Source organism: Chelonoidis abingdonii, chromosome 13 (assembly GCF_003597395.2).
Source record: "Chelonoidis abingdonii isolate Lonesome George chromosome 13, CheloAbing_2.0, whole genome shotgun sequence".
In the NCBI taxonomy this organism is placed as follows: Eukaryota; Metazoa; Chordata; order Testudines; family Testudinidae; genus Chelonoidis; species Chelonoidis abingdonii.
The window spans coordinates 26,755,563-26,780,752 of record NC_133781.1 but is presented as its reverse complement, the minus strand read 5'-3'; the positions used below and the strand labels follow the sequence as shown (position 1 = coordinate 26,780,752).

General features: G+C 43.4%; 1 protein-coding gene across 1 annotated transcript in view; it reads left to right on the top strand.

Moving 5' to 3' along the window:
* LOC116834824 (cilia- and flagella-associated protein 337-like) overlaps positions 1-24,035 on the top strand; it is a 52,417-nt gene extending 28,382 nt beyond the window's left edge. Inside the window, exons 16-20 of the mRNA XM_032797156.1 lie at positions 3,299-3,516; positions 11,920-12,104; positions 19,687-19,820; positions 21,672-21,824; positions 23,625-24,035. Of these exons, the coding sequence (XP_032653047.1) occupies positions 3,299-3,516; positions 11,920-12,104; positions 19,687-19,820; positions 21,672-21,824; positions 23,625-23,906 (972 nt within the window). The 3' untranslated portion in view covers positions 23,907-24,035. The remainder of the gene's footprint in view (positions 1-3,298; positions 3,517-11,919; positions 12,105-19,686; positions 19,821-21,671; positions 21,825-23,624) is intronic.
* Positions 24,036-25,190: the final 1,155 nt, after the last annotated feature.

Here is a 25,190-nt window from a genome sequence, read left to right as displayed (position 1 = left end):
TTTCTGCCCAAGTCATTCAGTGATAACTCAATAAGCATAGTTTAGGTTTTTATAAACTAGTCTGCGTGTGTGTGTGTGCGTGTGTGTGTGTGTGAGCACGCGCGCACTGTTGGATGGGATCAGAACTTCCCAGCTATTTGTCATAGGAACTACACTGCTCACAGTTTGCAGAGATTCACCTGTACCTCAGCTGGCAAAGACCCGAGCTTTTAATTCCAGGAAAACAGATATTCTGTTGCCACTAGCATAGATGCCACGAAGTTCTGAATAGCCTTGGTGCGCAACAGAATGACAAATGTTTTTGGTGCTCGTGGAATTGTTACAATATATTTGCTAAAATATCCGCATCACTGGAAGTTTAGCCTTCTGTCGGACAGGTGTGCGCTGTATTTTCTGTCTGATTAAGGTTGTCAGATACTTAGGGCAGGGAACACTTTTTCCTCTGGTTTTGCACAGCCTCATCATCCCAACAAGACATTGTCAATTCACAATAAATAATAATATTTACGTAAAGAGCCTGCCTACTACTAGATGTGATTCACTGAGCTACCAGAGATTCCTTTTGAGAAAATGTGATCATAAAAGATTAGGGTTGGAAGGGACCTCAGGAGGTCATCTACTTTGTGTTTAAGATCCCTCAGATCTAATACGTGCACACTTGCAAGCACACACCTGCCCAGCGCATCTGGCTACTACCACCATTTCATGTGGCTAAGCCCCTCCCACAGGTGAGGACACAGACATTTTTGTGCTGTGGTGTCTGAATAAGAGAAGCCTGACAGTGAGTTGGTGACTTCACAGAGGTCTGGAAGAAAAGTTCCAGAAGTTTCAGTGACAACCAATAGTAGCTACAGTAGCTTGAGAATTATCCATTGGTTTGGAATCACTAGACCAGACTCTGAAGTCAAGTAAGCTGCTGCCAGGAGCTTCATGGGAAGGATTTAGTTATAGTTACCCCCTGTCATTTATCAGTGCTTCTGCTCAGCGAGCCTCTGGACCATCTAGCCATCACCCAGAAAGCCTGGTAGGAACTATTTCTACAGCACTGTTCTCAACCCACATGACTTTGTTAGTGGTGAGAGTCATTCACAATTTACCAAGGATGGTGGTGAATTCTCCATCACTGATAATGTTTAAATCAAGATTAGGTGTTTTTCCTTCGAGATCTGCTCTGGGAATTACTGTGAGGAAGTTCTCTGGCTTCCATTAGACTGGAGGTCAGACTAGATGATCACAATGGTTCCTTCTGGCCTGGGACTCTATGAATCTACTAAAACATTTCACCAAGTGGTAAATGTTCCCAAACCACCAGGATGTTCTCAGCATGTTCTAACCCTTCATCACCAATGAATAATGTAAGGAACACATTACTATACTAGCCCTCACATTTTGAGGCCTCAGAGCTCTGTGGTTGCTGTTCTTTCCCCAATTAGCTTGTCAGTCCTACTGACTATTGATACAGAACTGCAGATTAGAGGCCTCTCTATATGTATGTATGGAAATATGTGAGATCAGGGTGGCTCCACTGGCCAAAGGGGTTGGTGGGGAACGCTCAGAACATCTAAGCCATATGGCTTCCATTACCAGAGAACCATTTTACAGAGGGGGAATTGAGACAGAGAGAGACTTGCCAAGGCTCCCACAGGAAGACATTGTTGAAGCAGGGAATCGGTCCTGAGATTCCCAAGCTAATGCTCTAACACAGTGGTCCCCAATGCAGTGCCCGCAGGCACCATGGTGCCCGTCAGGGCATCTATGTGCGCCCGCGTACTGGCCAGCGGACAAACATCCGCTGAAATGCTGCCAAAAAGCAGTGTCACCAAGAGGCGTTGCTGCCGAAATGCCGCTGATTTTTGGCGGCAACGCTTCTTGATGACACTACTTTGACGGCTATGCCTCTTGACGTTGCTGCTTCTCGGCGACATTTCGGCGGATGCTTATCCACTGGCCATAATCTTCGGTGGATCGTCGTCCGACGCCCGCCACCCAGAAAAGGTTGGGGACCGCTGCTCTACCCACTGGTCCATTCTTCCTGAACAGGAACTCTTGGGGTTTCCCTGAACTTCCAGTTTGTAAGCATGAACTTTGGCTATGGTAGTTTGTAGCATCACCATCTTAACTATGGCCTTCAGGCATTCCCCTCAAATATGTCTCCCACATTCACTATATATCTCTGGCAGGAAAGCAAAGACTGTTTATTACTTTGAAGGGACTCCATGATGAAAAAAACTTTTATGGAGAAAATAGGAGACAAAAGGCCATGTTGCATGCAAAAAAATTACATTAGTTCAGCTCAGCCTCTAGCGTGCTCCTTTCTTGCTGACTCAGCTAATAACAGAGCTGAGCACCAGGATTGCTTCCCTTACAAATCTCCAATGCTGGGGCTTATAGACACAGCTCATGCAGAAAGCAAGCGATACAATTATCAAGCTTGCTAAGTAAACAAGTTACTTGGAGCGATAAGCATCTTACTAACACCACAGCTGGAGTAGTCCCTGGAGCCAGTCACACAGTGTTATTAACAATGATGTATACAGTACATACAATACATACAATGTGCTAGGTGTTTTACAGAACAAATTCCTGATCCCATACGTGAAGTCAACTAATAGCAGAGAGGAGAAAGGTGGGAAGGGCAGTTGGAGGGTTACCATGCTGAGATCATAGTTACTTCAGGTTCACTGTGTACATGTCCCAATGGTGCGGCTGTCCATGTGTTCGCTTTTTAACTTCACCCTTGTCTCCCTCACTCATCCTAATTAAGCCCAAGGCAGTCTCGCCTGAGTAAGGACAAAAGATTGGGCTCATTATTCTCCATTTTTAAAGGTAATGAGGAGCTTCTTTCTGGAAGCAGGGACTGGTCACTGCTTTGGAAATTCATATTAGCTGCTGGGAGCATTCAGTTTTTCCTGTCTTCCTTTTCTAATTAAATGATGAGATTGGGTGTGAAATGGTTCGTTAATCCATGCTAAGTATATTGGACACAAGGTCAAAGGCTGAATCTCTTCAGGATAATTAGCCAGGAATTAATGCTGGTGGTTTTAGGATGATAAAATACAGGAAAAAAAATCTGTTATACAACTCCTCCCCCTTTACCTAAGGTTGGTCAGCCCCAACGAAATGCATCACTCACATGGATAACCCCACTTCTTACCTGAAGCTTTATTGACCCGGATCAATCCCACAGCCTAGGTTCCATTCATGTGACATGGATTCTGCTTTCTCTGTTGGGATTTTTTTAAGGTTGCGATTAGTGATCAGCTACCTGAGTCTCTTTCTCTTGTGTCCATTGTTCCAGGGCTCTCTGGAAAAGCCTCCCTTATTGTGTAGCTGGAGAGCCCATAACAGCACTGTGGTGAGTGTCGAGCACTTCATGTTCAGTTCAGATTCATTCATTCTGAGCGGCTCCTCGGACAGAAGCGCCAGACTGTGGACCCCAGATGGGAAATTTGTGGGAACCTTCGGGCAGGAAAAGAGATGGGACTTGAAAAATCCATCAACATTTGCCCACCCCAAGTAAGTTTCCAGCCCAAAATTGATCATTTGTTTCTAAGGCTACTTTTGTGATGAATTTCTGAGAAAATTATCCCTCCTCTGCTCCCAGGGCATCTCATTGTCATGACCAGAGTTTACCTAGCAAGAAATTCAAATCGATACTGACCTGGACAGTCTGAATGGCCAGGCTGGCCCTGGGATTTGTAGAGTCTATGCTAAGTCATGTGTGTGGGGAATTCAGTTAGCCTTGACTAACAGGCACAATACCGATTGTGAGAGGGGCTGATTTGTCAGCTGGGCAGGTCTGGATGGGGTGCTTCCCATTAAGAGATTGAAGGAGAGTTTGGGCAACTACGGGGGATGAAGGTGCAGGTTGCTAAGAGCCTTTTTGTTTCTATACTATGTAAGTTCTTATGTAATCTCACCCCCGTGGGTGCCTTGGGTGACATTAGGGCTCATCCTCTTTCGCTCCAGATGATCCTTCACATCTCTTGGGATCTTCTCCCCAGCACCCTTCCTGTATCATAGACCTGGTTTACACTGGGGGGGATCGAGCTAAGATACGCAACTTCAGCTATGAGAATAGCGTAGCTGAAGTCTATGTATCTTCGTTCGACTTGCCTCCCATCCTCACGGCGCCGGATCAACGGCCGCGGCTCCCCTGTAGACTCTACTTCCACCTCTCACCCTGGTGGAGTTCCAGACTCGACAGCAAAGTGTTCGGGGATCGATTTATCACATCTAGATGAGACCTGGCAGGTGGTGTGGATGTACCCATAGATTCAAAATGATAAAGTTCTCTCCTCCCTTCTTCATCACTGTTGACTTGTAACTGCTGGCCTGGTGCAAGATTAAATTATATATCATGTGCTAAGGCATATGAAAATGCTTTAATTTTAATGTTAAGGCTATTTGAGCTGTGATGCACATAGGAAGTTTGCATAACAGCTAAGGTAGGCTTGGCAAATGTGGGATACTTTTGGTATTAGAGAGACAAGGTGGGTGAGGTAATATTTTTTAATTGGACTAATTTCTGTTGGTGAAAGAGACAAGCTTTCACGCTACACTCAGCTCTACCTCAGGTCCTGGGAAAGGACTCAGTGTCAGAGCTGAATACAAGATGAAACAGATTGTTTCGCATAAGTGGTTAACACATATTCTAAAGGATCTTTCAAGGTGACATGGCCCATTAACACCCAGCAGTCATGTGACCAAAAGAAGTGTCAGAATAAGCCATAAACCCAGTGTCTTTATTACAACCATGATTTTTAGCGTCTAACAAAGATTGAATTTAAGCTCCCCAGCTCGTCTTTTGAAGGTGTTGTGCAGGTTTCCTTTGAGGACAAGGACTGAGGTCAGAGAGAGAGTGCTCATTTTGGGAAAAGCATTGGCCCATAGGTGACAGGATGTTTTTGTCTTTTATCATTTTTCTGTGTGAGTTCATTCGAGAGCGTTGTGATTGTCTGGGTTCACCCACATAGTTATTACAGGGGCATTTTTTTTGCACTGGATGAGTACGCCACATATAGGCACGTGTAGGTCCCAGGAATCCGGAAAGGTGTGTTGTGGGGGAGTGTTGATCATTGTAGCAGTGGAGCTATGGCTGCGGGTTTTGCATCTGTTGTTCTGGCAGAGTCTGCTGCCCCTTTGCGTTGGTGGGTCTGTGGGGAGCTTGCTTTTGGTGATGAGTTTGGTGAGGTTGGGGGATTGTTTGAAGACCAGAAGAAAGTGTTCATGAAATATTTCTTTACGGATGGAGTCCCTATTGAGAAAGGGTTGTAATTGTTTAAAGATACCCCATGTGGGGTGGTAGATGATAATTAGGGATGTGCGGTAGGAGGGAGGTTAACAAACTTTGTTAATTAGCCTACATATCAAAGGTGTTAGCATGCCTAACTAAAGTTCTAGAATGTAGCCACAGAGCATCCTGTGGGGTGTGGGAGAGCTATGAGGAGATTAATACAGAAAATCTCCTATTTAAATAAGCTGGAAAATGAGAGGTTGCTGTGCAGATGTGATGACCGGCTGAGGAGAGCTCTAAACGGGTAGGAGAGAAAATCCTCTTTCATCAGCTTGATCCCACAGTGTCAGTTAAACTCAGCTGAGTTAATCTTACTCTCCCCTCTCTCTCCAATCATGAGTTTGACATAAAAACCTTGAGATTATTAAAATGATACATTCGGGGGTCTTTCAATTTACCTTTTTGTACTGGCGCCTTTAAAGGTTCGCATTTTCAACCTTTTCTCCTCAACCACAAGGACTAGAAACTTACTGTTTTTTAATGAAAGCTGAGATTATGATGTAATCGTATGACTCCAGGAGCTGGAGCTTTAGGGGGAAATAAAGAAAAATCATGAAATCAATCATAAGCATTGGCAACACTTGTCCCCTGGAAAGCAGTCTCCCCAACACCCTTTACTCTTCTCCTGCTACCGCTGATACTCAAGAGTCGTCTACACAAAGGGTTGTGGGGAGGGAAATTTCCCACTATTGCTCACATCTGTGCCATTTCCCTCACGTTAACTGAAGTGGAAGCACTGGCAAGGTGGTATTTTTAACAAGTCTGCTCTCTGAGCAAGTCAAAATGGCACTGCATTCAAAACGCCAATGGTTGTGGCGGCCATGCACACAGTAAGGCTCTCTACAAGAAAGGAGCTGCAGCTGTGTTAGCTGCAGAGGGAAATGTTTGCCAGAGAAGCTCAGTACAGACACAGACATGGGCTTCATGCTGGCTGAAAGGTACCTGAGTCAAGGATGGGGGAAAAAGCCATCATTATCAAGCTTTACCGATTTGTGCTTTGATTTAAATTTCTCTCTGGAATTCCCATACTCCCATACCGAGTCACCTCAGTAATTCTTGTTTCAATTACATGCCCCCTGCCGGCCTTGCCCAAGAAACTATGGCCCCCTACAGTATTTCTGTTGCTGATTCCTGGAATAATCTACATTCAGAGTCTTCTCCAAAGGAGAGGCAGACGCTCTATAAATCTAGTCCTTGCACAGGGTAGGTTCAGTAAACCAGCAACTGGGAGGAACAAGCAAGGAAGTAGTAAAAGTAAATCTTTTTTGAAAATTTTGCATGTGCAAGCAACAGTCCAAGCTCCTAACTAAAGTCACTGAAGATTTGCCAACTGATTACACTGAGCTAGAACTAGAAGTGAAGAGAATAAACACTGTTAATTTGAAGTAGACAGAAGCTCTGAAAAGGTTATCAGATGATTTGTAAATGTCTTTAGTCCAGCTTTTCTTAATAGCTGAAGTTATAAACAGTGTTTTGTAAAGTGCCAGATTTTTCAATTTCCCTTCAGTCCACAAAAACAGCAGAGTACTCAGATCAACAACTTTCACCAAAGTCAGGCCTATTATACTAAGTTTTTCCAGTTTCTTTCCACAAATCCAGCTGTTTCACCCAGGAAAAAAAGCATTATATTCACAAAGAAAAAGTCAGATAGGAAAAATGATACCAAAGAAGCTTTGGACAAACCTACCCTGTGAGTTGGGATTAATTCTTTCATAGCCAAACAAAATTAATTTCCACTCACTGCAAAAGAGTAAATAAAGATCTGTGTCTAGCTGTTATCAAGAATGCCGAATTATTTTACAGATACTAGAATTTTTGGAAGACAATCATCTCACTGATATTATTGATAAACATCCATGACCTTTCCAGATGACTAATCAAGTATTAATTAACCCGAGAGAAAAACTAGCGATATTAAGGTTTTACAAGGAAGCATTAGTTGAACAAAGAGAGTTAACTGGAGTTTTAACAGAAGTTCTTTTTCTTCCATTTGAAAGAAGTAATGAGTAAAGAAAATATCAAATGGGATGCACTTACTAGACAAGTCAGTATGTGCTTTGGGACCAGGAAAAAGGAAACTGTAATGTTTGTGTGTTTTTAGATGTTCAGATCGGAGAATACCTGAGAGTTAATAGTTAATAAGTGCTTGAACCTGGCAAGTAAAGAATGTGGATCTCTTATAACTCTGTCAGCTCTGATCAAGAGAGATTTGTCCAGCATCTGAGTGCAAACCTCTGCAGCCATAAGAATATCTCCTTCAAGAAACTCTCACACAGCATGGCAGTGCTACTGGGAGAATGAAGCATGGTTATTTATTTCTCTTACAAAATCTGATGGAGTGACTGTTTTTCTCTAAGTGGTGTCTGTGACATCAAAACTGTGGTCCAAACACTAGTTACTCTGGTGTAAATCCAGAGTAATCCTACTGAAATTAGCAGAGTCGCTCTGGATTTACACACCTGTGTAACTGAGCCCACGACTTGAGCCATTGACTGTTACTGTTTGAGAAGATAGTCCAATTGTCCAATGCTGGGAGAAAGAAACAGAAAGAAGTGAAATAATTCTTGACTAACTGGATTGACATTGAGTCAATACTGAGGCTATGTCTACACTACTGCGGTAAGTCAACCTAAGTTACGCTACTCCAACTACGTGAATAATGTAGCTGGAGCCGACGTAGCTTAGGTCGACTTATTGTGGTGTCTACACCATGCTGGGTCGACAGGAGATGCTCTTCCATCAATTTACCTCATTCCTCTCATTCCTGTTGGAGTACTGGAGTCTGCCGTCGATTTAGCAGATCTTCACTAAACCCACTAAATCGACCCCCGGTGCATCGATCACAGCAGTGTCGATCCTGTGGTAGTGTAGACAAAGCCTGAATCAGGAAGAATAAGATCCACAGCAATTGTCCTAGGACAGATTAGGTGTATGCTGGCCCCTAATAGAGACAGACACAGAGAGGTCAAAAGCTGTTTAACCCTTGATGCTAGTGAATAGGATTCTCTTCTGAGCATGCAGGATTTAGTGGGAATCTTTCAGCGCTGAAGATGAGGTTCGAAGTATAACTAGATACCCACAAGAATTGAATTTGGTGCAACAGTTACTAAAACTTATATGATGACCATCAGAGCACAGCGTATCGGATCAACACTGTTCTCTGAGTTTGAGCGTTCAATGAATTCAGCAGAGAGTTCTTCATTTGTGTGGACCTTTATCTCAACCTTGAAACAATCCAACCTGAGCCCACCAGAAGGTTTAGCTGACTCCTGTACAAACCCACACTCCCAGTGTTCACACAGTACTAGATACAAGATAACATAAATCAGGAAATGCATAATAAAGTATGAAATATATCTATTCTTCAGGATCTCAGCTCAAGAGGAGCCTGCTTCAGTTGTTTTCCCATATATATTTCATTGTGTTTTGTGCATGTCCACATCCTCAAAATCTACTGCAAATTTGAGCTCTTTAAAAAAAAAAAAAAAACATACACAAGTGGTTGCACATGCAATGAGCACTTTTCTAAACTCGATAACCAGGCCATTTTTAACTTTGTTTTTTTTCCCCAAAATACTCTCTGCTTTACTCTGCTTTACTACCCACACAGACCCACACTGAAGAGAAATAGCCCTGCAAAATGTAAGGGTGTCTAAATAATAACAAAAACCCAGAGCCTCATCAACTCCCACCCAGGAATGCCAAATGGCTTCAGAAACCTCAAACATCTATTTTTTAGCTTTTTGTAATCTTGCATCTTAAAAATGACATGAATGTACTTTTCCCTCCTCACCCTCCTCAGCTGTATTCAGCAAACATTTCTCTCTGGCCATGTACAAGTATGTTTCAGGCCAAAGCGAAAGTTGGGGCAGATGAGAGGGAAGGTATGGGATACCCTAGAAAAATAGGCATCTAATGGAAAAACTGATTTAAAAACGGTTTCCCTGATCGTAACCCCTAATGATGATCTCCACATTAATCACAGAAATTAGAGATTCAACACTCATCTCATTTGTCCAGTGCACCTCCCGTTGGTGTAGAGCTATTTCCTAGATTAAAATTGCCTGCCACGTGATGAGGCCTCTGTCATATCCAGTGAACGACTCCTTCACTATTTAATGTCTCACTGCCAGAAAGGCTCCCCTGATATCGTCAATGCTCCTTTTCTTGCCTTCATCCCATGACCCATAGGTATGGCCTCCATTCATCTCCACCCTTTGCACACCTCTGATACTATAGGTCAGAGGTCGGCAACCTTTCAGAAGTGCTGTGCCAAGTCTTCATTTATTCACTTGAATTTAAAGTTTCGCGTGCCGGTAATACATTTTAATGTTCTTAGAAGGTCTTTTTCTATAAGTCTATGATATATAATTAAACTATTGTTGTATATAAAGTAAACAGGTTTTTTAAATGTTTAAGAAGTTTCATTTAAAATTTAAATTAAAATGCAGAGCCTCCCAGACCGGTGGCCAGGACCTGAGCAGTGACAGTGCCACTGAAAATCAGCTTGTGTGCCACCTTCGGCACCCGTGCCATAGGTTGCCTACCCCTGCTGTAGGTGATTATCTCATCCCCCCTAGCCAAGCTCTTTCATCATAAACCAGCCCCGCTAATCCAGCAATCATTTTGCTGCTGTTCTTTCCTCTCCATCTTTCTGTTACTGAGGTGCCGGAGCTGAATGCAGAGTTTCAGTGCAGCCTTGCAAGCTCTATAGAAGTGTCATTTATTATAGCGATAGAGACTATCACTGCTCTTGGACTGTTGGTCTGCTGTGGAAGAGGGGTAGGCAGAAAGAGAGAGATGCTCGCCTACTCAAGCTCCCTGCAGATGGTCAAACCACAAATTACCAAAGAGAAGCCACATACTTCCTTCCAATTTCATTGCTTTGGCCAGGAACCAAGCTAACCACCAGTGGAGTCATGTTGGGCTCAGAAGCATTACACCAGCTTGCCTCTCCCAGCAAGCATAGTCATTTAGCTGGCTGTGTGTGACTATTAGATGGAGAATCTGAATTCTTTCAGGGACATGGGAATGGATAAAGTGTCTGATTCTGTCATAGCTTCCAGGCTGTCAGGAAGCTTTGGACTCTGGGCTGAATTAAGTTGGCTCAACTCAATGGTCTGCAGTGGAGCTGTGCCTGCTTATGCCACCGTAAGGAATCTGGCCCAAGGAATTTTCTTTTCAGAAGAGAAATGAGTGGCCATACATTACCTTAGTCTATTTTATTTGCTACCTATAGTCGCAGTAAACAGCTTCGGACAGACATGAATATTACATAGAGAGAACAGTCTGGTTGAAGCTTATTCTCTCACAAAGACTTTCTTAGTAGAAGTTAACCATCTTCTCAACAGAACAAACTCCAGAAAGTCTAGCTTGTTCAGCTCCCCTTGAATTGGCCTACTTCCTGTGGGAAAGCACGTCTGTTTGGTTCTCGCCTTGCCACTTGCTGCGACTGGGTGGCGTGGGGGACTGCAAGTAAGTCACCTCTACTGGCTTTGCAGCCACAAGCTGAAACCAAAGTACAATATAAAGAGAAGGGATTTGGTAAACTTAGGTATAAACCAAGTATCACGCCATTCCAGTTAATAAGCCGGTTTTAAAACTACTGCTAGGTCAAGGTTGGACTCTGCAGCTCAACCATTGCTATTGTTATTCGAAGGCATTGGTATCTGACTAGTGTCCATAAAATTCAACCAATAAATTCAATTTATTATTGACCTGGGACTGTCTTCTGTTGTGGTTTTAACCTCTTCCAATCTTAAACTGTTGAATTTCTACTTCTATGGTGTTCCTATGTTGGCCACAGGGCTATGTACAGCCATGTGAAATATTTGTAGTGACATGCGCAGTATTTGAGATTTTCACATTCGGTTTTGATTTCACGGAACTGGTCCAGATGGGGAGCGAGGGGAATGTCATGGATTTCTGCACAATAGTATCTTTGAGCAAACTCACTGGTTTTGGACATGTGACGTTTCATTCTAGTGAAGATGAATTTTTATGTCAAACTATGCTGAATTTTCCAAGTTTCGATGCGTTTAATGAAAAGTGAACTTTTCAGGCTGTGAAATGACCTGGGCTGATATGGCAAGAGAATGTTAACGCAGGTGGGGTGATACTTTCTCCTTTCCCCTTTCCCCATTGCTCTGTCTTTAGGAATCACTGCCATACTCTGAGTTGCCAGTATGGCCAGATATCTTAATACCATATGGACTAACACATGAGGCAGTTCTTTCTATGTTCTTTATGGCATCTAGCACCACTTACGTCAATTGGAGCATTGTCTTTTCCTTTTATAGAAACAGGGTTAATATGACTATCTGTGACTGTGGTGTAAATCAGAGAAATCACAGATGGAAAAGGCCATCAGGGAAAGTGGTGTAATCCAGCTGCCTCCCAATCCAAGATTATTCTCAATAGTAGCTTCCTGTTTCCAATGCCTCCTGTAATGGAGCTCCCCACACCTTTTGTAGGTAAGATGAGTCTGATCCATTAGGGTTTGGGTTTCACATTTTCTCTGGCTGCCTGTGATGATCAGTCCCAGGTTTGGTTACAGATATTTAACCCAGTCTAGCAGTAGCACCTTTTTATTTTAAGTTTGTTTTTTTTGTTTTTTTTATCAGAGACCCCTGGAGTGAGAGACAAGAAATCAGGAAAAAACCAATGCCAACCAAGCAGCCGGCATATACTGATGGGCAGCTCTTCAGTTCAGGGGAGCTTGTCAGAAATGTGGAGGGAGAGACAGAAGAGAAGGTAAACCAGGAGATCAGTGGGGGAAGCACAATGGAGGAGAGAGAGCAACTGCGGGGTAAGTGTTTTCCCACAGTGGGATCCGCCTTAAGAATCAGGAGCATATTCTCAAGAGTTAGCCCTTAACTTCAGCTCTTCTGGGAGGACAGTGAGACCTCACGCTCTCTATGTAACTGACAGAACAGGGGGCAAAGATGGCTGCAATACACCTTCCCCATTCCTGGGGGCAGCCAGGGGTGAAACCAGCTCCCCGTGCAAGTTAAAACAGCCTAAGGGCCACTCTTGGACAGGCTGGTTCGTTCTGAGCCCTTACAGCCATTGCACAGGTGAGGATCAGCTGGAACACAGTACACTCCACTCTTGGCCTCCTCCCATCTGTTCCCCACTCCCACTATGCTTCCCTTTCCCCATGCCAGCATATCTCAGACTTTTGAAGTCTAATTCCCTCTCCTTTCAGGAAAATGTAATCCACTGATCCCCTTGTACCCACGCCATGTGTTGTTACAACCTACCCAGCTCAGTCCATACACCTTCATGGCTCTCCACCCCCAGCTAGTCCAGCACAACCTGCACTTTGGGAGATGCTGCTGTAAACCTTGGGAATCCCCTGCTGCCCGTCTAGACCAGGTTCCTGTGCAGTGTGCACAGCCCAAAGTAGCCAGAGGGAAAGTTTAGGATCTGGCCCCAAATGTGTCTCCTTTTAAAACAAGTTAACATTTATGTAATTATAAAATAGAGTGACTCATTGTTTGTCATCCAGCTTCACAAAAGGTGCTGAAAGATGGATATTAAAGTATTTTAATTAGGTTTCAGGGAGAAATGTATACCTAGTGAGGCTGGGAAGAGCTGAATTCATTACTGCAGCCAAATCCCAGTCTGCTGCTTGTTTGCCTCCTCTTTAAAATGAACTGAATGTTCTGCAATTGCTGAGTGAAAAAAAACAAAACATGTCATTTTCAGAGTGTCAGAAGTGCTCCTAAAGCTCCAATCTTGAAGGCTTCGCACAGCCAAAACTCAGTGAAGCCAATTGGTAAATATTGGAAATGGAGGGATGGGTTTACTGGAGTCAGGACTTCAGGGCAGGACCCAGAATAAGTGAGCAACAAATTGTTCTAACAGTCAGACAGTTTTACGCGGCTGCCAAGCTGTTTCATAGATTGCACAGGCCTGACTTATTGCTAAGAAACAGACTGGAACCGGACTGCACTTCTCACTGAAGGAATGCACAGCTGTGAGGTTTCCATTCACTTTGCACAATATGGGTTCCAGGAAATTGTGTAAATCATTAGGGGCCATGCAGTAAACTGAGTTGCATTCATAACTGTGATAAATAATAATAAAATATTCTCATGATGCGGTGCGAACACCCAAAGGTCTTTGGGTACCAACAAAAGAAGCTAACTAAAAACAAAGGAAAAAAATCAGCACTGCCCAGAAAATTCCTAGCCCAAGAGTGGAGGGAGGACACAAAGTGACCCCGGTACACATTAAACTGAACAAATGCCCATAATGGAAATACTTTCAGATCTTCTAAAATAAGCAGAAATATATTCACTGTGAACTCTGCGTTTCTGGAGCAGAGAGTCAAATAGTGTGGCTGCATTTTTAAAAGGCTAGATAATTGGATTACCACTATTGCCATATGCATAATCAGATCAGGGAAGTTAAATCTCATTCTTCATGCCACCTGATCACAATGGAGCTCAGGAAGGAAATCCCACATCTATGGATAGTATTACATAATAGGTCAGATGCATGAAGGTGCCAGCTCAGCAAAGCACGTAAGCAGGTGTTTAAAACCCACTGAAGTCAGGGGAACTGAAGTCTGTTCTTAAAGTTAAGCACATGTTTCAGTGCAGAATAGAGATGGACTTAAGAACATGCTTAGCATGAAGCAAGTGCTTAAGTGTTTTGCTGAGTGAGGATCTAAAAGGGTCAATTTGCCTTGCTCTGAAGTTTGGAGATGGTAATAACTGTGTGGTTATCTAATTGGGAGGAGCGTGCAGAACAGCACCCACATCATCATTTGGGGTCTGAATTGAAATGGCCCTATAGAAATCAACCAGCAAGACTGCAAATTCTGACCACCTGGAGCTACTGGCCAGTCAAAGACTTCCGAGATTCAAGGCTGAATGGGTGCATGTGCTCAGATTTGTTTAGCCTGGACACAGATTTTCTGCACTTTTCCTTCCAAGTTAGGAGCAGCTTGCAGCCAACTCTTAGTGGGCTGGCTGCAAACCCTGCCTTCATGAACATGTTTGTTAAAACACACATAAGCGCGTTGTTCAGAGTGCTGTTTGAAAGCCCATATATCAGACTTTTTTGTCAAATGTAAAATCTGTTCCAGCTGTCTGGGAAGACAAAGAAATCTGCCATCTTACTGCTTTGGAGAGCTCACAATACACTGCAGTATTATATATCTGGATGTGTTTCACTATCCAAATCCACAAGCAGCTCGAACAGTGAGCAATTAGAGACTCTTTCCTTTGACTCCAATGCTTGAGATCAAGCCCTTAAGTACCAGGTGCCATGCTGGGTAGGCGTTAGAGCAGGAAACATGGAGCCAGGATTCCTGGGTTCTGCCACAGATTTCCTGCATGACGTACACTCTGTGCCTCTGCATCCCCATGTGTAAAACCCGCCTTGTGGAGGAAACTGAATTAATGAGACTGGTTTCAGATCCTTTGATGGAAGGTGCTGTGGAATGTAAGGCAGTAGGATTATTGCCTTTCTGCTTAGCAGGTGCACCTTCCGCGTTCTTGTATTAGGTGGGCTTAGGGCACTTAAGTGTTTGCGGATCTGTTCCCATTTGCTGAATGTTTTAATTACCGTTAGGTGTCCTGCCATTAGATGAGCGCACCCTTCATATTCACGCATGACATTTGGTTTTGTTTTTTTAAAGCTACAGCTCAAGCTAATACATTATCTATCACACACGGTCATATCTACATCAGACAGTCGGAGTCCTAACGTGGAGCTTTTCATTGATTTGTTTTAATTTTCTAGCCTATCAGATTAGAGCTGCCGGGTCAGAGCTGTGGGGCTGGAATCAGCCCCATCGTGATCAAACACCTGAAAAATTGTTTTTGCTGAGTGTGTTTTTCTCTGGGTCAAAATTTTGGGTTGGGGTTTCAAGTGTCTAAAGTGAGTGGTGATTCTGGTTGCCTCCATTTGGAGCTGCCCGGGTTCATGTGCCTTAAAGGGACCTGGTTTCTAGAAAGTACAGAACACCCACCTTCTGGAAATCAGACCCCTTTAAGGGATGTCAGGTTAGGCACCCAAAAATTGAGAAACTCAAAATCTCTAGTCACTTCTGAAAACAATCACAGGACATCCCATGGCAATTGACACCTTGAGCTCCAAAAACATAGGCCTCTGTTACATGAGCTAAATGACCTCTAGGGTTAGTTTTGGTTCTATCACTCCTAGGGGCATGCCACTCGATAGAAGAAGGGCATAGCAATTAGCATTCTGGACTAAGACTCAAAAGACATAGGTTTAATTCCTGGCTCAGCTGCAGGGTCATGGTGTGTCACATGGGGCAAGTCACTCAATCTACCATGTGCCTCAGTTCCCCATTTCTAAAACTGAGGATATTATTTCCCTGCCTCATAGAGTGTGGTGAGATAAAGGACATTAATAACTGTGAAATCCTATGAGGGCTATAAAGTACCTAAGATAGCCAGAGGGTGAAATGAGCTGATAATGGAGCAGGTCTGACAGTCCATCCAGTAGAGAACAGCGGTGAGGCAAACCCATTCGCCAGCACATAACCAAAGCCTGCAGGGGTTGGATGTGTCATGGACCTGATGCACGCTGTAAGGGTAACAAGAGGCAACTGGAAATTCACTCCTGTCAGCACTGAAGGGTTCAGGCTGAGCCACATCATGAGGGATGCAGAGGAGGCATGACTGGGGTAGAAACAAGGTTTTAAGGAGTTACTTAGATCGTGGGGTTAGGCAAACCCTGTGCCTTCTCCTTATAAACTCTCTTCACTTGGACTGCACTCAGAGACAGCCAGGTCCCATTCTTTGCAATGAAAACCCACAGAGTGAGAAACTCTACACTATATTAAATAAACACCTCAGTATATGAGAAATCTAAACTCATTTAAGGGTAACCAGATTTGTAGAACCACAGATCCCTTAAGATACAGATAAGAAGTTGGAAAGGACATAAGCGAGAAAGAGCAGGTTATTTAGGGCAGCTGTGACCTCGGGTCTCTGGACATAGCTGGTTTTATAGAAAAGAGGACGTGCTTCCAAGCTACAAGAGGTATCTCCTTTCTGACAGGATTTAGGCAGAAATTTGGCCTGACAGTAATACGCCAGTAGAAAGCTTACCCCTGTAGCATAATTATTAGGAAGCAGTCCCTCCAGGAAGCTCCAAGCTTCTCTCTCTCTCTCCGTCAGCCTGAAGGGAGATGCTGTCATTCCATAATGGGAAGTGAAGGTGAATTTTTCAGATGGATGTGGTTTTGGAAATGAACTTTGCTAACACCTGCTGTAAGTTCAGCAGGTCCAATTGCCAGATGCTACAGGAACTAGGGGCTCGTTAGTATGATTGAGACTTTGGCAACGCGAAGGGCTCTCAGCTTCCATGTGTAGGAAATGTTGAGAAAGGCAGTGGCAGGAGTTCAAGGAAGGGTGTGCAGTGTTGTGTTTTGAAGTCTAGACAGTGCTGAGCCCCAGCAATGCTGAAGTATGCCTTTTCCCGGCCCAGCATATTGTTTAAAACTCATAGGTACTGGAGACGAGGAACGAAATGGGGAAATAGCGAATTCCCTCGTTCGAACAGATATGGCTGCATAATTCTCTTTCCAGATCCTACCTTCCAAGCCTTGCCTGGCTGATCAGAGGCTGCCAGTGTTTTACAGGCTCCACTATATGAATTATCTCTGACCTCCTGGGCATCCTCTGAAGTCACCTTACTGTGTCTGCCTCTTAGTCTGCTTCTCAGCCCGTAGAGGTCGTAGAGGGAAACAAAAGCAAAAGCTACCCATGCTAGGATCCCATGCTAGAAACCTGCTGCTGCAGACCTCCCAGTGACAGCAGTGGACTCCCTGTCTCTTTCATGGGTCTCAAGCTCTGTCTACCCTGGAGCTGTTAACCAGGACTCTGAGTCACTGAAGTGGACAGGCTCCCGTTGGCATCTGTGGGCTTTGGATCAGGCCTGTGTTTGGGAGCCACCTTCAAATGCACTTGCAGCCTAATGCTAGGGTGACTAAAGCCCCGATTTTATAGGGACAGTCCCAATATTTGAGGTTTTTTTCTTATATAGGCACCTATTACCCCCCACCCCCATCCTGATTTTTCACACTTCCTATCTGGTCACCTTACCTAGTGCAACGGTGCAGGGTTTGCATCCATGCTTAGCCCTGTTACAAACTACGTTACAAGCGGGCTGAAGCCTAGCGAGGGAGGCAGGCTGTGTAGAGTAGGGTTCCAAAAGAAAGGGGTTTAAGCCAAGAACATAAAGCTGCAGGCCAGGAAGGAGGGGAGGAAGCGAACCAATCCCCATCCCCTGGAAGGAAGGGGACAGATCTAGAACCATATCCAGCAAGCAGAGTGGGGCGGAGGGAAAAAGCCACACCAGAGGATTGGACCTAAGGTCTCATGAGGCAAGGTGAGGGGGCCTAGGGGTGGAGAAGCAGTCAGGGGAGGGGAGAAGAGAAGCTCTCTCCCTACAGGGACCTCACCCTATATGGAAAGGGCAGGTGAATGTCGATGCAGAGACGGTCTTTTTATGAGCAGCTCTCTCCCTGCCACATTCCAAATGTTTGAACTTTAGTGACTGTTCGATACCTCGTTTAGTCTCTTTCAGTTTGGGGCCTCCCAAAGGGGGCTTGGCAGAGTCCAAAAGTATTTGTCTTTGTATCATCATCTTTAATAAAACAAATTAATGTCTTGCACTTATTTGGCACGTTTCATCCCAAAGGACTTCAGAAGCTTAAAGGAGCACTGCCAGGCAAAATAGTGGGTGCTTGGGGAAAATAAATGCCCTTCCCTATGTTATAATAAACCGTTGATTGTTAAAGGTGAAGGAATGTTAACAATTTCATGCACTTTTCCAATTTATTAGACATGGGTCTGATTCTTTCTCCCCCTCCCCCGCCCGCCCTCCAATCCCCTCATGAACTTTAAGGCAGTTCAGGTTTAAATTTAAAACCTCTAGACCTGTTTCTGTAATGTGCTGACCCAGGATCCTGGCTCTGTAGACCCTTGAGCTGAGGGTCACGGTTTGTGGGCTGGGCAGTTGGCCATTAGCCCAGGCCGAGGGGAGCGTCTAATGAATACAGACTGGTGTGACTTTCATTTGTGTTTCTAACCATCTCACAAGAGCTGGCTTGAGGAGGCCGATTCAGTTTCATGAGTACTTTCAAGGTTTTAAAATGTGTTTTTGTGAAATAGGGTTGTGGATAGAAAGGGTCCAGTTTGTCCAGTCCAGTTGCTCGCTCCCTCTATTTAGTCAGATGGAACCAGAGAGCCCTGGACCTCTGAAGCCTTCCTGTCAAAAACGTAGTCGAAATCAATGTATCTCCATGAAACGATTTGGCTTTGACATTTTTGTCAAAAATACTTGCGCCAACTGTATTTGCCATGGTCTACCCGGCTGTAAACAGGGGATGGGGGTTGTTTTAAGTGCATCCCTGGGAGCGGGTTGGGGGCAGGAATTCAAACTGGAATTTTCATAATTTATGGAAACATTTCTTTTGGACTGGACCTTAACTATCCCTTTCGAAAGCTGACAGACAAATTGCACAGGGATCACTTCAAGCATTACTGAAGTGCAACGAGCTCTGGGTTGAAAGGTAGTATCTGTTTCACAGCAAACAGCACCTTGCATGGTTTGGGACAGGAAATGAAGCAGCATGCTTCCCAGCTGCAACAGCCATTTAAATAGACAGAAAGCAATTGTCAGACTACAGGGGCTAAAAAAACCCTCCTCTTTCAAAGACTGAAATGGAATTGTTGCTGACCTCTGTCAGCACAGTGATCCAACACCACGCTGGAGTGTTCGGTCAGCATCACCTCAGAAAGATCAGACTCACAGAGGTCTCATCACACAGCAGCCTGACTGCAGAAACAAACCTTTCCATTTGTAAATGCCCACAAAGGCTTTCAAACCAGCAAACTTTTCAACTCCAGGAAGGATGCGGAGCTGGGAGGGGGCAGCTGTTGATAATGAAGCTACAATTTGGCTCGAACGCAAAGAACTAACAGGCCCAAGCCAGGTCGAGTGTGACTCCACGGTGGACAGTCTGGTTCTTTTTTCAGTTAGGTTGATAAATGCTTCAAGCAATATTAACACATGCAGAGTCTTCGCACCTATGGCAATTACACAGGTGTCCCAGAAGCCAATGAGTCCAATGGGAAAAGGAAGGTCTGGTGATACTTATCAGGCCATGACAGTGTTAGGAAGCGAAATCCACATAATAAAGAGGTGTGATTCTTCTCCTGAGTCATGTGGTATTTAGCACTGGGTGTGTGTGGTCCCTGCTCAGTTTTAGGCCCTTGCCTTGCTTTGCTGGGATTCCACTTAAGAAGAATCTGACAGAACTGCCCATGCCTTTAAGAAATACTGTTCATGTCGTGTTCTACCATACAGTGCCCCCTGCTGACCCTATTCTCTCTCTACAGAGTTCCAGTTACCAAGAGCGGATGGTGTCCATCCATTCACATCCCCCAGCCAGATTTCTGCCGAGGATGCAGTGCAAAGCCGCCTGACTACTCCGCAAGCGTTCACCGGTACTTCAAATCAAAGAAAACACGAAGTGAGTCTGTGAGATCTTTCGTCTATCTCTGACCTTGACACTCTGCCATTCCACTGAAGGGTAAAACCCTGCAGCTTAAGATAAGAGAATCTGCCATGAGCTCAGATTAATTAAAAGACACACAAAGTGATAAAGCATTGGGGATTGCTTCAGATAGGCAAGCCAAAAAAAGTCATGCACGGGGAACAGTTTGCGGATTATGCAGAGCAATCCAATCTATTGCATACACAAGAGCAAACAGACTGTTGAACTGTCTGTCTTTTTTATTATAATAATAATAATAATAATAATGGATGGTTTCTTAAAGTAATAGCCAGTGGGTTTTATTCCAGTGTGAGGCAGCAAAGCTGAACTATATTTAATAAGGAAATGCAGATAACAATAATCTCCAAGGTCTGATAACAAATGCTCCATTCTTATGTATTCTTCAGTACCTCTTCTTCAGGTGTTTAATACCATTGTAAAATGTGACTTTTCAGGGTGTTTGGGTGGCACAAAGGGTTGGTGATTCATAGGTTTTAAGGCCAGAAGGGACCATTTAATCATTTGATTTGATGTCCCGTATATCCCAGGTCAATAACTTCCATTTGACTAACACATATTTTGCAGAAAGGCAGCCAGTCTTCATATGAAGACTTGAATAGATGGAGAATCCACCACTTCCCTTGGTAATTTGTTCAAACTGTAATGGATTGCAAACAGTAGAATTAGCCCATATCCATAATGACTGAAATTACTCGCATTCAAACTCTGCTCTGTAGCCTTTGTGAAATGAAATGGGTCAACTCAGTCCATTTTCCAGTGGACATATCTCCACTGGCACTAACTTGCAATCTTCTTGGCATTCTCAGGGACTACGTGGGCCAAGCAGACTGAGAACTGTCCTTTCACTCCTGGAGGTCTGCTCTCTCCAGGACATGGCTGAAGCGCAGGGTGGGGAAAGCGCTTGTACTGCCTCTTCTATAGCTGTTATGTGGATATAGAGAAATGACCATCTTCAGGGAGATCACTCCAGACCTGTCAGTCACTAAAAGTCACATCATCAGGAAGAAAGAAAGAAAACTGTGTAATTTCTCTAAAATCAGCAACCACCACCATGTGAAGGCTTCCCCTTAACCTGGGAACACCCTTCCAAAACCAGGTCACCTTGCCACATTCCTCACCATGTTCAATTCCCTCCTCAATTTTCACTTCTGCTGGGAAGGATGTGAGAAGTGAGCAGGGAAAAGAACAGTAAACAGAACCAATAACACGTGATGGATCCTTTGAGATGCCCCACGCCTTACTGAGCAATTCAGATGGTGTGTGATGTACAGGAGATCAGAATAGATGATCACAGTGAATCCTTCTGGCTTTATAACCCATGAATCCTGCTGTCACCTTGTCCCTCCTCTGCAATCTCATCTATCATCTTCGCTTGGTGGATCCTACAATGAGCTCCATGCAGATGTCCACTCAGAATCCATGGGACTAGGAATGCATGAGCACAGGAGTGTAAACTCTTTGGGGCATGGGGCATGCATTGTGCCTGGCATATATTGGAGTTTTGGGGAAATAATCATACATAGAATAGTCTGTCCATTTTACACTTTAGCCACTGAAGCTGAGCTGTAATTACCATTCCTTTGGAAAGGGGATCTATTGATGTTATAAAACCATTGTCAGGCATTTCCAGTAAGTGATACTGATGCCCTTTGCTTCTGAGCTTTAGGAAGAGGGCAGCTCTGGTGGTGGATTTAATTGTTTGCAACGTGAACCAATGTTCCCTCATTCTGAAAAGGGAGATAGTTTTTACATTAGTGTGATGGCATCATTGCTGTTGCAACCCAGTTTTTTCTCTTCCCTTTTCAGTGCCAGAGCCTTTTCAGACACCATCTGGAAAATGACCTGGTGAAAAGAATTACAGGAAGGAAAGCCAGTCGGCGTGTGTTTGGGACTATCAGTGCTAACAAATTCAACCGGTTTGGGACACTCTGTTCACCTTTTCATGCACTAGCAACCCCGGTAAGCATCCTTCTCTCTGGGTAGTTTTAGATTAAATACAAACCAGTCCCCCAGTTGCCAAAGCCCATCCTGCCAATAGCCATTCCAACAGCATTTTCAGAATCAGCCAATCAATGACTCCTGGCAAACAAGCTGGCTGTTTTCATTATATTTTCCTTGCGGCTTTTCCTGTAAGGGTTAATATTTTCTCCATAAACTTCCCTACAAAAGGATTAAGTAAGTAAGTAAATCAGCTAGCTGTTTGTTAATGGGTTAACTTCAACTTAAAACCCCTAATCTGTAGCAGACTCATGCTAACTACCTTTCTAACAACAGCATAGAAAATTAAAATGGAAAGAATTTTAAAAAATTACTTTTTTATTTTATTTATTTATTTTGTTTGTTTACTTCTTGAAAAATGAAAATAAATGGCATCACTTTCGCTTTTGTTTAACATCACTTCCAGGCTGCTGTTTGCAAGTTAGGCCTGGGTGATATTGATTTCTTAACAATAATAGTTTACATTTAAATTTGTTTAAAAAAACTATCATGGGAACATTTTTCTTGATCCTCGCTTGGGTTACAAGCTTGCTTGTACAAAAATTAAATATGGAGTCAAATTTGAGTTGGCAGCACTGCTTTCAAAGAGAATCTTCATTCCTTCAGAGATTTCTTAAAATACTTGTTTAACTTAGATACATTTTTTCATGTTTCAAATCTCTGTCTGTCTGGTCCCCATTATCATGCTATCTGAGCACCTCCAGATCTTTAATATATTTATGATATAATAATTGTACTCTGCAAATATGAACAGTGTATACATGCTAAGTGTTGTATAAATGTCAAGTATTAATCCACAAAACAACTCCCTGAGGCATACAGATAAATAATGTAGTTCCCAATTTTATGGATAGGAAAGTTGAAGCACAAAGAGGTTAAGTGATTTGCCCAAGGCCGCATAGTGAGTTAGCAACAGAGCAAATATTAGAAATCTTAGCTCCCAGCCAGGAGCTTCATCCCCTAATACATTTCTATGTATTATAACAGAAATACCTGTCATTACAGATAGGAAATATGCATTTTTCAAAACACGTGTATCCCACCATTTTTTGTCAGTACATGTGCAAGTCAGACGTAAAACCTGGCACCTAGAAATGCAATACCCAGAATATTTAGAAATTCATCTCTACAGTGATTAAAGGCCACACATTATCCTGACAGCATCAACACAGGCATCAATGGAGCTGCTAGGTTCTATGGGCCCTGGATTCCATTTACACTTGTAGGGGGAGGGAAGACTGTGTCCATGGCCAGGGAGAACGTTACTTCTCACCCCAAATGCCCCTGTGTTGGGACATACAGGTTTGAGGGTTCCAGATGTGGAGATGGTGAGGAGAGGAGCCATTTGGGCTCATCTATATTCATCCCTACAAAATGCACTGGAGGAATCTGGTTGTATCAACTTTTATTGTTTCTCTCTGTTCTGTGGAGTCCCCAAAGAGGAAGGAGGGATATGTGTGTGTGTGTGTTTAATTGAATGAGTTTTAAAAATACACCACGTACAATGTCTCTGGGTGCTTGTACAGAGATTATTGGAACCCTAGAAATAATTTCACTAGTCTCTAACTAAATCTAGAGAGATTCAACCCTGAAATTGGCTGTAATTAGAGAACCACCCATCATCAGACCCTCAGACAAAATTCTGACACATACACGCCCATGCTAAAATGACGGACGCTATAGAAATGCATGTGATAGAATGTATTTCTCAAGGTTGGCCTGTGTGTTCATTATGCATTTTTATGAACTATTCTGTCTTAGGAAATGCAGAAATTAACTTTACCTCAAGACTTACCCATGACCCCTCGTATGCTGAGGCAGGGCATATTCTGCAGCACCGAGACGGACTTACGGTCTTTACCATTAACCTTCCCAGACCTGGACACCGAGAAGACAGAAGAGCCCAGCCTGAGTGAGAGAAAGAAGTCATCACTCCACATGAAAACCCCTCTGCTTCCCCCATTAGTTAAACCTACCAGAGCTAGCCTCTCCCACAGTAAAAAGGCTAAAAGTTTCCAATTTCTCTCCCAGTTCCCACAGTAGCTGTTTCTATTAGCCTGTAATAGATGCTAAGTACTGGCACCTTCTGAAAGAGAATATCTGGATTCCATTTCTACAGCAATATGCTTTGTCTTTTTTGTATTAGACCCTGGAGCATTGTTTTAAGCAGTCCCTTTGACACCTAAATTCCTCTTTGATACACACACAAAGTAATTGCAAAAGAGTATTTTTGTACTTCGGTTTCAAAATGGTGAAATTTCTACACTGAGTCATGAAAATAAAGCAACTAACATGGGATTTTGTGAGAGGCAAAAGGGAACCCATCTCTTCAACCTTTGATAGTCTTCGGAAGTTCAGCTCAGTTGTGGCTCAAATCTCTGTCCCTCCCAATTTTGAAAAACTCAAACGGCTGAGATCAAACCAAACCACTATCATTTGTGCATCTCAAGTGCCCCTTGAAGCCTGTTTTAGCTCTTGAAATGAGGTCTTGAATATAATGGGAGAAATGAAAGCCAGGCAAAGAAAGATTCAGGTCACTTTATTTGCAGGGAATTCTTGCATTCTTTCATAATTCTCTCTGACAGTTACTATGTAGTTTAGAAGTTACTTGGTTAATTATGTCTCCAATTAAGACTAAATATTGCCATATGAGCAAAAAAACTCCCTGTAGTTTATAAAATGTTGATACTCAGTTATCTAGTAAAATCATAGTATCTTCAACTATAATTATCCCATAATCTTCATGTCACAAATAACTATGTAACTGAGCAATAGCTGCAATGACGGAAGATGGTTATTTTCTCCTTACTATAAAAGAAAAAAGTGGAGGAAGGTGAACAGCAGTTGAAAGCTGTTTGCAGACACTCAGTAAATCATAAGTGTGACCTTAGACCCTGCAGTCTCGCTGTAGAGTTTGCATCAGTAAACTTTCCGGAGGCTGAGAGCAAACCAGAATAATATAAACAAAGCAGCATGACTCAAAGCACTATTCAAAAAGAGAACCTTTCTCCGGATGATGCAGCAGTCGCTTGGTTTAAAGGTGTTTATGACTGCATTCAGAGTGAGGGCCAGCAGAGCATCGCAACTAGAGTCAAGTCAAAACCAGAATTTCCATCCTTGGCGAAATTCTGATATTTTGAGATTTGTTTTCAGCCTGAAAAAAATCAAAATATTAAAATTTTTCTTGGACTTAAAAGTTGTGAAAAATCCCAGTTTGGAAAAGTTGCAAGTGGAGATCATAATGAGACAGATAAGTCCGACCCAGGAGCCCAGCCCCTAGTTAATGACCAGTATGAAGCTCCTGAGCTACAACAGTCATGGAGCATC